Raw genomic sequence first — 13,281 nt, 5'->3', positions numbered from 1 at the left:
TGTTTGGTTTTGTATGGTGCTTTTAAAATTGTAAATTATCTCTACTACCACTAACACAAACATTCACTTGTGTTAGTGGTAGTAGAGATAATTTCATTATTTATTTACGAGTACATTGACTGGCGGTCTGTGATAGTTTGATATTAAACCAATGCATTGAGTTATTTTCGTATAAAAACCAACTCTATCAGTTCCGAACAAAATGTGAGGAAAACATTTCCTAAAACATATGTCATGTCTACAAATAGGTAAAAAATTCAAACAACAATCATAAATAAAACATCAATCGAACATAAACCTCTTTCATATCAGCTACCGAAGAGACGGCTTATCGATCAAACGTCTTCAATTAAAAATAGGCGCCAGTCTACAAAGACAAGGTCGGTTTCCTTAACCACCAATCCAAATCTATTAACACGCTATAAAAAAATAATTAATAGCAGCGACTCCTTAATACAGGTTGCTAATGACATCTGAGGAGACTCGGGTCACTTGGGAAATAAATTTAATCAAAGAAATTGGGTCGTCGATGAGTCTATTAGTGGGAAAATGGGGATGTTGGGCTTGAGAGGAAACTATCACTATTTGCTATGGGAATATTGATGAGGCTTATGTAATGGTGTGATTATTGGTAGTGTGATGATATTGTTCGATTGGATTGTGTCAGGAATATGTGATTTTTTATTGTGAATAATGTTTTGATTTTTTAATAAACTTAATGGCGCTGTTTAGTAGTGTTCAATAATATTATGAGATATAAATATGATAGTGAAGTTTAGGTATAGAAATTAAACTTGAAACTGACGAAAACATGTCGTCGAAATAAACTCACATTCTAAGATGCAGTCATTTGCCTAGTTTGGGAATGAGTGTCAGTTTTTTGAAATGAATGTTGGTACTGAGTATCAATTAAGTGAATAAATACTATGAAGTTTCTGAAAACAGTTTAATGAAAAGTTTTAATAATTAATTTTACACGACGTGTTTCGATTTGACTGACAAGGTGTGTATTATAAACTTAAATAAACCTGTCAAATAAAATACAGATTTCTTATTTATGATGTTGACGAATTTCATGTTTTTTTTCTTTAAATTTCCAGACGCAGAAGGCACGGGCGGCGCGGACTTGCAGCGCAAGTTGGACCTGCTCAACGGCACTCTGGACGCAGAGAGAGCCGAGCAGGCCCGAAGGCAGATGCAATATATTGCACACTGTAAGTAAACATTTCATTAACCAAATTTTAAACTCTAGGCAGACGGGCCGCATAGCAACTGCAACCTGCATATTTCAATAGCAGTCGACGTGCAATCGGACCGAACGATTAGTTTGCAGTTCTATTGCACTCGTGTCAACTGAATTCAATCTGCACTGAAACTATGGATTATTGCAGTCTGTCTTTCTAAAGCCTTAGAGTCGTTAGCCTTAAAGTCCGTCTTTTTAAAGCACGGTAACTCATTACAAAAAAGTTGTTGTGTGTTTTTTAAGCGTCATTCTGTGTTGCTACCATCGCGCGTTGATTTTGTTAGTTGCTATAGAAACGATGCAAAACCATGTGGATGTAAAGACAATTGATTTAGAATTTTTATGAAGTCACTGTGGGTGAAGGCCCAACGGCCACAAAGAGTGAACTTCTGAGTGTCCCTATATTGTTAGCTAAGGCAGTAGTGTTGTGCGCTATCTTGTTTCTATAGCAGATACGGTTACTTTAGGAGGTGATGTAATCGAATTATTTATTAGTATAGACTTATTAATTACATATTTTCATGTGCGAACGATATTCAATATAAGTTCTTTTAAGTACCTTGTATATCATCCATTTTGGAGGTAAACAAATAAATTTGGAATCAGATGATCGAGTAGGAGGTTATTTTAATATAATGGTCTTGTTATTGTCAACTTTCTTTTACATTCTGCTCGTGAATCATCAATTTTTCTCTTATTTATTGATTTAATACTTTGGTCGGGTCCGAAACAAGTCTTGCGATCCCATAAATAATTTTGCCGTTTCATCTCTCAATTATGAACATGCCTTTCGAAAGGTAGTACAAAAGAGTAAATATTTGCTGTTCTGTTTTCTCAGCGGGTTACTCAGAGGACTCGGACTACACGTCAGACCTCAACTACCCAGTGGGCCAGCATGCCAACTGCAGCGCGTCGCAGTTCCGAAATGCTGCGCATCAGATGCACACACCACAGGTAACATTTCACGTTTTATAATAATTAGTAAAATATCACAAAATTAAAAAAAAAACACTAGTAAAAGTAGTAGACATTTAGAATAATACCTGTAATAATACTTACTGATTCGGCAAACTTCGTTGTGTCCGGTTGGCTAACCAACGAGTGAAAAAAAAACATTCAATCCATTTGTTACGGCGAAGTTCAGAGACATACACAATACATATACATTGTACAGTGTTATACCAAAGGTAAAATACATATGTATTTTTAATTTCAGAGATCATTGGAGGTATCTCGGGAGAACTCGTATGAGAGAGACGAGTACCATCTACACGGGGACACCGACCCCCTGTACTACAACAGTCAGCCGCGGACGAATAGGTAACACCCACTTTTTGAGACGCTTCCCGATAAGCTAGCAGGCTGAAATTATCATAGTCGCTTCAAACCCGATGACAATGCAATTATAAAAACTTATTTGATAAAATTTGACATTTAAAAACGCGATTTTTTAAATCTATTTTGCATCAAAACTTAATTTAGTTTTAATTTCTTTCAGGATTGAAACATGGTCACAATTGCACGCGCAAGCGAGTGTGGAGTCAGCGATATCCTGGCGGACCGCGGCTGACTGGCAATCAGGGGGTAAGACTAACCAATGTTTTTATAACCTTATAACTGCCTTGTTGGTCAAGTGGTTATGAACGCAAGTGTCGAGTGTAATTCCTCAAGTTTGACTACTGGGCCGAGGCAATAACTTTATTTCAGGTATCACCCATAATAATTACATCACAATCACAACTTATATTCAATAAATGCTTCATAACTAACGCTAAACTTTAAAGAAATAAAATAAAATAAAAATAAAAAGTAACTTGGCATTAAGAAATAAATAAAATAAAATAAAATAAAATTATAAATGAAATTAAAATTATAAAATGATTGACTAGGAATAGTCAGCCTGTCAAGTTTTTTGGCAAAAGATTGGACACAAATTTTAGAATTGAGGTGGTTTGTATAATTGAGGTGGTGTTTGTTGTACGAAGCAACTTTGCAAAATTTACACCCAGACGTTACGACAAGTTCTACTGTAATTTAATCAATTTCAATTTACAATTTACAATTTTCAATTTACTTCTACTGGATTTCTCTGTTTACTGGTGCTCATTTCAATTTAAAGTATGAAATTTGGCAGCTATAACGCGTCCCTTGTCCAGACACTTTCCTTCGAAAGATATTCATGCGATGTGACTTGTTATCTTTAACACTTAATTATTTAAAATATTATGTTTCCTTTACAGAAGATCAGCGTCGGCCAAGTCTCGAGCGTCAGAACACGCTGTATGATTATGGGTTTGAGAGCTATCCACCTGCCCACACACACATTAGGTACGTAACTACCTACTTATACCTAGTACTAGATTATATTTTTATGACTTACTCCATTTGCTGAGTCAGTGATTAGATTGATTTGTGGCCAATTAGAATGACAAGTTGTGAGAGTTTCTAACTTCTGCCACTCCATAACGACTAGATGTATAGGTACCACCCTTTACCCACAACTTTGAAAAATAAGGGTCTCGTTATGATATAGATGGTCACCCATCCACGGAGGAAAGTCGGTCAAACTCGGATTGATTAACCTATGCAGTTGTAGTTTATCCACGAGCTGTTCAACTAATTTGCACTCTATCACCTTTAATCAAGCCCTAATTTTCAACATTCCTAACTTAATAATTTATGTTTCCAGGGACCACTTGCATAATATATCGCATCAGACCAGTTACGAGGAGTTCTTCGACACGTCTAGCCATCCGTACCAGACGTCGTACGTCGGCGACGACTCGCGCCAGTGGGACAGCGGCGGGCAGTACTTCTATGATGACTCGTACGGTCTCAATGCGCTAGAGTTTGAGAACACTGTCAATAAGAGACGGTCTTCTGTTGTTCAACTGCCGCAAGTGCCGCCTAAACCTGTGAGTGATTTAATTTAAATTCATCATCAATAGTGTTTGAAAAGAATCCGTTTATTGCTATGAAAATCCAAAATAAACAATACGTTAAGAAATTACGCAAAAAGAGGGCTTTGACGACGTTTGAATTTGACGTCTGTGGCATCATTGCTCCTGTAAAATTTTGTTTGTTTTATAAGTTGGGGGAAACGTCTGCAAATTATGGATTTATGCAAAGGATGACTTGTCTAGTGGGTTGTTGTGGATGGTTTAAAAAATATGTATATCTTGTTTGTATCCCTCATGTTGCTTACCGAATACATTCGATACAATTGCGAAGAATCAGATCAAATAATTTATCGTGTGACGACAATCCTGTTTTTTTTTTAAATAGTAGTTTAATAGTTTAATCTGTTTTGAATGGATGAATAATAATAACCTCAAGATTAATTTAGACGAAACAAAAATAATGTATTTTAGTCAACGTATATCTACTCCAAATTTTGAAATCAACTACCAAGGCACATCACTCAGTACAGTTACTACAACGAAATTTCTAGGCATTATCATTAATAGGAACTTAAACTGGAAGTCACACACAGAGGAACTCACAAAAAGAGTTAGCTCTTCCGCATATGCTCTGTACAAACTGTCAGCTATTGTAGACACTGGTGCTCTAATTACAGCATACCATGGCATAGTTCACTCCATCCTGAGATTTGGAATAATATTCTGGGGAAACTCGGCCAACAGAGAAACAGTTTTCAAATCTCAAAAAGGATGCATTAGGGCAATGTTTGGTCTTCAAAATACTGATAGTTGCAAACAGTTTTTCAATAGATTTAAAATATTAACTTTACCTTCCTTGTATATATATGAAGTTGCTACTTTTGTAAAAAGTAACCCAAAATTATTTAGTCGCCTTGCTGATGTAAGCAGTCGTAGTCGTAGGGATAATGACAGACTATGCATTGTGCCATGCAACACTGCGCTAATGCATAAAAGCGTATTTTGTCTAGCGCCTATCATTTATAACAAAGTGCCAAAATTGATTAAGTCCCTACCCTTAAATAAGTTTAAATTAAAATTCAAAGAATATCTTGTTGCGAAAAGTTTTTATACTCTTAATGAATATTTAAATGATGCCTAACACTTTTACTACCTATATTGTGACGTTTCACTTTAAATATTTGTAAAAATTTTGTACGCCAATTGCTGGCAAAACATGTATGGGTCTGATTTTATTTTACCACCTTATGTAACAAAACTACCTGTGTTTTTTTTTTGTAAACATATACCCGTGTTTTCACAAAATAAATTATCTTTTATCTTTATCTTTTAATCAATTTATCTTGCAAATTTAGGCAAAAATAAAAAAAAAATTAAATTAATTTAACAAAAGGTATATTTTTTGAAACCCCGTAGTGTTATTATATCCCATCTTTGTGTGGTTTCCAGTTGGTGCCATCGTCTCGGTACTCCGACTACAATGAGATGGCGCCGTACAGACCGCGGCCGCGACGGACAGCCGCGAGTCTTCCAGGTATGCAATAATTATACTTGTAAAGTGTATTCAGCTTTTTGTTGAGCTTAAAATATTTCAGGTAATATATAAAGGATGCTTATTTTTATAAGCGGTGTTGTTTTTAAATATATTATAATTTTGTTGATCTGTTATAGGGTTATTAGATTTATGAAAACTACCTACTTTTACATTATGAATGAACTTGACAAATGTCTAATATAATAAACCAAAGAAAATATATAATCTTTCTACTATTATCGGGTTTGAGCATTTGACAGTTTGTACCAAAATTATAATTATATACTATGTACTTAATAGTCGAGCATCCCCTTCATTTACCTATCTTCTAGTTTTCATTCAAAGGTCTGAACATCGATCTCTTTATGGGACAGCAAAATTTTTCATGATTTCAGCTCTTTTAAGCTAAGGTCTAAAATTATACATATCTTACAGTATTCGTAAGACACATATTCGGTGTTTCCCAGACAAACGATATAGTCTTTGAACTCAAGTCAAAAAAATATATTCCATTTATAGTGTAAGTGGCCAAAGAGGTAAATACATGATATAAAGAATACAAAAAGTGGGTATTGAACTTTAATTGGGAAAATTTAATAATATTTTTAAAAATCTCAGCTATAAGTGTTTTTTTTGCGGCTAGCAGAGGCCAGTTTCTTGCGAAAGAGTCGGGTTCGAGGACAATAAGTTAGCTTTAAATGTACCCGCTTAGATTTTGCCGCTGAACGTAGCTTATTTCCAGCCACGCCGTCGTCCACGCCGAAGCGAGGCCGGTCGCTGCCCGTGCCGCCGGGCAGCGAGTCGGGCTCGACGCGTGGCAGCCGCGGCCGCCGCCTGCCGCAGCCGCCGACGCCGGTCAACTCCGGCCCGACATACAGCTTCTCCCGCGCAAGACGCGCACCCTCCGCCTCCACGCTTACGCACGTGCCTTACGTATCTGGTGAGATCGTTTGCTGGTCTCTTGGTTTTTGGTTTAGGGTTCTTGAGTCAATGGGTACGGTGTTTGTGGGTAAGGATGGTGAAAATACAACACTCAGACGTTTTTGGGTCTTTCATATACCTCGATTGGTGTTAATTCCAACGTCCATAAATCATACCAGACTGGTACCTATTCTGGCGCACTACGTGCTGGATGTCCGGAAGAAACATTGAACGGCTAATGTTAACGTAATATAATGTATTGAGTTACCACATTATTGGAATTAACCCAATTATCAGAAGAGGGCGAAATTTATAAAAATGTGCCAAAAATGCTTACTCAGTGTAAGGCTTGCTTTTCAAATTAATATTAATCTAAAAAAAATAAGTAATAAAATACCTAGCCTTATTGATTTTAGGAAATTTGTATTTGACCTTTTTTACCACAAGTACCTAATCAAATTATATCCAAATATCTCCTGTTCATAATTACGCAGATTTCTAAATACGAATAAAACTTATTTATATTTTCGTCGTTCAACAGAACCTGAGAAAACTATTCCTGACGTGAGTTATAGTTACGATAGCTACAGCAGCCGACAAGACTACGTCACTGCCACTGATCAATATAATCAGGATACTAATTATAATACAAAGTAAGTACTCACAATCAATTAACGTTAAACACATCTTTGAATGAGAAACTCCCAAGTTTGTACAAGTATAATTCATTAAAGTAATAAATGTAATTTTAAAGAGAATCACCTCTCAAAATGTTCTCTTTATTTTTGTTTGTTAACATTATAATTACCTATTACCAATTTTGTGTAGTAATGTTAAACCTCGTCAGTAATCTGAATTCTTTCCAAACAGTTATGATGAAGATGGGATGCAACCTTTCTTCGATGAAACGCCCCACGCGACTCCGCCTGCAGCTGGTAAATAATAATTTCATTTCTTATACATTTAATATCTCGATATTTAAGATCTATTATAAGTCTCTATAAAATTATTGCAATGAGACATATATTACCAGTTACTTAGATTTTAACTGTCGAAAAAATCCATTAAATATCAAAGTAAACAGAGTATATATTTACTGCATACCTAATGATAATGACACATTTTACGATATTAAAATTGTGTCAATGTCAGTACAACAATAGCAAGGATTCACAATAAAAACGATACATTACATAAACGATAAGAGCTTCCGCAGTTCACAGATTTGCCATTGAAATCAGTATTCTTTTAACTTTGAACATGACTGATCGTATCATTCATTGGCTATGTGGTGAACATTCGTTTAATATTTACAAAGTGTTATTTCATTTTCCAGCTCAAAAGACACCATGGACTGAAACAGAAACAGTGTCACAGTTTACATACCCTATTACTAGTGAAATCGATTCGTTAATAAATAAATCCGCGCCAACGACAATGTCGTATGACTTACCGCAAATACCTGTGACGAGTCAACAAGAAACGTATCAAACGCATAGTTATCAATACGATTCACAGTACGAAAGCCAACAATATAGCTATAATCAAAAAGACCAACAGTACCAAGACCAAAAGTACCAAGACCAAAATGACTATCAAGAAACTCAACAGCAAGATTATGACTATGACTCACAGTTTTCATCGCAGTATCATACGACAGAATCAGAGCCAATTGTTGATCAGAAATTTGGACAGCAATATCAACAAAGTCAACAATATGAGCAAGATCAACAATACCAACAGGATCAACAGTTTAATTTAGATCAACAGTACCAACAGGATCAGCAATACCAACAGGACCAACAATTTAAATTAGATCAAAACTTTCAACAAGATCAGCAATACCAAAGAGACCTTCAAAGTCAACAGTACCAGCAAGATCAACAATTTCAACAAGATCAACAGTACTTACAAGATCAGCAGTATTTGCAGCAGAACGAATTGCAAAAGCCGCAACAGTTGCCATTCCAACAGCAACATCAGTTGCAATATCAGCAACAGCAACAGCAACAGCAGCAGCAACAACAACAACAACAGCAGCAGCAACAACAGGCAAAGCAACCTGCGCAACAACTTCAGACTACTGTTCTTACTGGTGCAGCTACTTTAGGTTCATTAATGGCGGGTGGTGCGAAGAAATTAGGTAGTTTCTTTGGTGCAGCAGCAGCAGCAGTGGCTGCGCCTGCAGTAACCCAGCCTCCTCATACAACACCCGCCACGACTGCCCCAACAAGCCAGTTTATTTCTACCGCAGCTCCTGTCACGCCATTCACGAGTACCGTGTCAGTGACAACATCCGTCCCAGAAGTATCTTCCTCAGTCCCAGTGACAACAGTGACAACGTCAGCTCCTGTTTCATTACCGCGTGTTCCTTCTCTCAGGAGACAGGAATCTATACAAAGGCCTTCGGTGCGTCGAATACGGACATTACCAGATGCACCCGAAGACTTAGCCCAGTCGAGTTTCGACGAAAGTGCCTACGAGGACGAGTATCATAAGACTGAATTCGATCAAACAACAGACCGCGATAGGACCTCTTTGGACAGGTATCGTGATGATGATTATGCGCATGATACCATCCTTGAAGAAGCCCCTGAAGAAAGGCGTTTGTCACAACCGCCGAGTCCAGGCTTGCAAAAGCAGGCGTCACCGACAAGAACTGTTAATCAAATAAGGAAACCTTCAGTAGACAGCTACCACAGTCAGACGCCGTCGATTGTTGATCGTAGAACCTCGCAAAGTTCTTTTCATCATGAAGATAAACTTACTGTACCGACAACACAAGAAGCCGGTAAGTTTGCTTAAATGTAAATTAACTAGTGAGCTATTTGACAGTTTTACTTAAGTGATCTATAGATGTATTCAATATAATCTAATTTCACAAACTCCTTAGTCAAAATATGTTTCTTGCCCATTCGTCACTACAAGAACTATTCTAAAACACAAAAGTAATAAATAGTGAATTAATTTTTCACCTTACGCCTGTGTAAATGTAGCGATATGGCCAAGCCACATATTTTGACTAAGGTGTAGAGTTTGTGAAGTTAGGCCTTGTAGAGTTAGGGCGTGTAGTGCTAGAAGCTCTACATGAGATCTGATAACTTTTTGACAGTGCGAGTCATATGGGCTCGTCTTAGCAACATTTTACATGAAAATATTTTTGGTGGGATAACTTAGTTTTCTTACAACTTCAGCTCAGTTTATTTATATTTTTAATGCTGACGATTCAACAGTTTTCTAAAATAGACCAAAAATTCACAGAAATACTCACGGATAAAACCAAAGTCACGTTCGATGACCGAACAACATACCACGAGGTGCCCGAAGAACCTGATGGGTTTAACGAATCTGAGCAGTATGACGATAATGTCGAAGAATACAGAGATGACGAGTTCCCTGACCAAGACGATACGTTTAGGGAGGAGAGGGAGAAGTTCGATGGTCAGGAGCAGTTCCAAGAGACTGATGAACAGTATCAAGAAGAAGACAGTGTGTTCCGTGAGGAAGAGGAAAGGGCTGAAGAAGAGAGGCTGGATTTCCAACCGGAACAGCCGAAGCTGACCGCGAAGCAGCGATGGCATCGGGCCTACAACAAAATCGTGATGCAGTTGAACGTGAGTACTCTTTTTAATTATGACGATGGATGCAGAAATTTTTATTTCATTATCTTTTTTATTTAATTATTGTTTTTATTTTCATATTTTATTTTGTTTTGTTTTTCCTTATTTTTAAATACTCAATTTTGTTTTTTTATCTGTTTTTTTTGTTTATTTTTATTTCATTTTGTATTCGTTTTCGTTTTATCTCAAGTTTTAAGTTTTACGTTATTCTGTAGGATAACTGCATTCGTCGTCAACTAAACAGTGAAATTTATTTGATTTTATATTTTGTGAAATGTGTCATTTATAACACGTACGTGGAGAATTAATAGCAGCATTCAATTTAAAGGACCAGGTAAGTCTTATCTAAGCCAATTCAGTTATCGGCATTCGTGAAACTAGGTTTTCGTTTACGTACATTGTCCCAATTAAATGTTCAAATACATAATTTAGCAGTTAACACATACATTCAAAGAATTAATATGGAAGTTGTTAGGTATTTAATTAAACACACGTAGAAGATTAAATTAATTCTAGAGAGATAATAAGAACGACCTTCATGTAAATTCTAAATAATATAAGTAACGTTTCAAATTTATTTATAAGGAAAATATTTATATTTCTTAACATTAAAGCGTTTTTTTCAGAAATGATTTATTCTTAACTATACAGCTATATTTAATCAACTAAAGTGAACTCTATTTTAACTTTATTCATAATATACGTAGTAATCGTGATACGCAATGCTACAGATAACGAGGTATTCAATGACCTAAACATTAAATGACATTGAATAATAGACGCAATACTATTAATTGATAATCGCTTAAATTATACATAGTACTATTCAAACCTATTAGGTTCTGCCCTTGTATAAACGGTGTTTTGCTTAACATCGGGTAGGAGTGTGACCTTCCGCTTGCTAGAGAAAAAATATTTTTAATCGACACATCATTGCTTAACTTAAAAGAGACAAATATTATAGAAATACATACGAATAACAGAATTCCAAACGAAAAACATGCATTTACTCAAAATTGGCTACTTACTAATGAGAAGTAAAAGAAAAAACTCAAAATACGCGGCAGCTAGAGACCTACACTTAATTGTCAAATGATCCGAAAATAAAATTAGACGTACGTACAAGTACAAATTCTATATGTATTGCCTTGAGATAATATGGTGGATACAGATTTTTTTATAATACAATGGTGTATCCCAAATGGCTTTATAGCGACAGAACTTCCATAAAATCTATACCGCTTCTGTTACTAAGATAAGTGCCGAACAAGACTACAGTAGGCGTCGCTCACAGCGGGGGATGTCAGGATGTCCCCTGTGGCTTTATGGCCCTAGTGACGATTTAATGGATCCACTAATTATATGTATCACCAATTGAGGCTGTCTTTATGTAGTGTGAGAATTAATATTCGGATATTTATGAGATTGCGTAGAGTTGTGGATATGTGTATATTTTTGTGAAAGTATTTTGAATTATTTAAATGAGATTGGTTACAAAACAAACACGATTTTCGAAGTACAAGTTTTTACTACGATATTTAATATCGCCATTGATGAATTTTGTGGAACTTGATCAACGAATGTATGAAGTATGTTTTTTTTAATATCGCACTTATAATGTATGTTTGTAATGGTATTAAGAGTTTTATTTGTAAAGACAGAACTGGAAACAAAACGAAAGAAAAATTCTCAATACATACATATATTTAAAAGCAAATTTCTCCGTATGCGTTTGTATTAATACTACTAAACTAAAAGTACAGTTTCCATGTAACGATGTCCGTTGTAATTTTGTATAATGTTAGTACAACTATAGAGTCTGTTGCAGTAATGTCACCTCTAATCCGACATTACTATGCAAAGTAAAGCTATTGAAGCAGGAATTGCAGACTGCTTTCTACTTACAAAACTTAGGTATTTACGTAGTATATTACGTTTAGCAACTTAATGCTGACCATTAATTACAAATTGAATTGAAAGCCTATTGTTCTGATAAGCACTTTAGAGCATTCTAACTTAAAAACAAATAGAGGTGCGCTTTTCACTAGACCTTTTTATACACTTGTCTTGAATGTTTTTTTTTGCCAAGTGACCTGTGTGATGGGCCTGTGATTTTTATACATTGGAACGTTTCCTAATGACGTTAATGATTGTAGATATGTCACTTATCTATAGGGGCTGATAAATGAAGTTTTCAAAACAACACTACAATCTTAATCCTTTACAAAATCCACCACTGCATTACACTATTCAAATAGTGCAAAATGGTGTCCAATAGGGTTACAAGACAAACGCATATACTGAACCGTTAGCACTGCGTCCCGTCGTGATGGTAAGCGTATTACAGTGTAGGAAAATGGCTGCGCGTTGTTATACGGTCCTCGAACGACCTCAGGACATGACCTTGAACCTTAATGAGAGGGCTTTGCTGTTCACTGAATGATTTATCGGGATTTTTCGAAGTTTTTAGGGATGGTTTTGAGAAACTTTGGACGTTATGGAATAATTTGTGATTTTATTTTCTTTTTTTTATACATGTGGATATTTGTTTTGGCAATTTAGGTACGTGTATTTGTTGGTCGATCGATTGCCCTCGTAATTTTCTTTTCTTCCCAAATTACAAATTTTATAACTGCTTATAAAATTCGCTAATAAGTGAAGCACAGCAATTAAAGCGTTAAAATAAACGTACTATTAACAGGCAAGTATTAGAACAACAAACAATATTTTAGCGAAGTTATCCGGTCAAGTAGTTTCTAATAATCCTCGGGCCATAATGGTTAAGAACTTTGTTCATTAGGATACGAATGTATATATACTTGCAGATGGCTTAACGATGCTATAGAGAAACGCTGGCGAATAAGCAAAGCTTTAATCCCTGGTTTTCAGTTTAAATACTTTAGGATGGTTTTTGCAATAGTAAACATGTACCAATTTATAAGAATCTAAATGGTTTTTGAATTTAGTTTTAAAGGAAATATTTTGATAGAGTCAGTTTTAATTTTTGGCAGTTCTATATAACCACATTGGAATTTGAATAACGATATTTTTAATTGAGCAGGA

At 35.7% G+C, this 13,281-nt stretch overlaps 2 protein-coding genes across 2 annotated transcripts in view; both read left to right on the top strand.

Annotated features, from left to right (window-relative positions):
- The window catches only part of LOC113503453 (phorbol ester/diacylglycerol-binding protein unc-13-like), a 108,771-nt gene extending 105,732 nt beyond the window's left edge, over positions 1–3,039 (top strand). Inside the window, exons 6-9 of the mRNA XM_026885433.1 lie at positions 1,101–1,214; positions 2,082–2,197; positions 2,460–2,563; positions 2,742–3,039. Coding sequence (XP_026741234.1) covers positions 1,101–1,214; positions 2,082–2,197; positions 2,460–2,563; positions 2,742–2,886 — 479 coding nt within the window. The 3' untranslated portion in view covers positions 2,887–3,039. The remainder of the gene's footprint in view (positions 1–1,100; positions 1,215–2,081; positions 2,198–2,459; positions 2,564–2,741) is intronic.
- Positions 3,040–3,716: 677 nt separating this feature from the next.
- Positions 3,717–12,661, top strand: LOC113503533 (inner centromere protein A-like). The gene is made up of 9 exons (XM_026885564.1): positions 3,717–3,724; positions 3,933–4,158; positions 5,593–5,677; positions 6,420–6,617; positions 7,140–7,251; positions 7,469–7,533; positions 7,935–9,389; positions 9,860–10,212; positions 12,497–12,661. The coding sequence occupies exons 1-9, from the start codon at positions 3,717–3,719 to the stop codon at positions 12,659–12,661; spliced, it is 2,667 nt and encodes an 888-aa protein (XP_026741365.1).
- Positions 12,662–13,281: the final 620 nt, after the last annotated feature.

This window comes from Trichoplusia ni, chromosome 19, assembly GCF_003590095.1.
Source record: "Trichoplusia ni isolate ovarian cell line Hi5 chromosome 19, tn1, whole genome shotgun sequence".
NCBI classification, from domain to species: domain Eukaryota; kingdom Metazoa; phylum Arthropoda; class Insecta; order Lepidoptera; family Noctuidae; genus Trichoplusia; species Trichoplusia ni.
Note: the sequence above shows the minus strand (reverse complement) of the source record. Positions and strands in the feature narration are given on the sequence as shown.

Bases quoted from the DNA above. Each gene is read 5' to 3' on its own strand.
- LOC113503533 (XM_026885564.1), top strand. The intron at 4,159-5,592 runs GTGAGTGATTTA...TGTGGTTTCCAG, and splicing joins CGCAAGTGCCGCCTAAACCT to TTGGTGCCATCGTCTCGGTA. The intron at 7,534-7,934 runs GTAAATAATAAT...TTCATTTTCCAG, and splicing joins CGCGACTCCGCCTGCAGCTG to CTCAAAAGACACCATGGACT.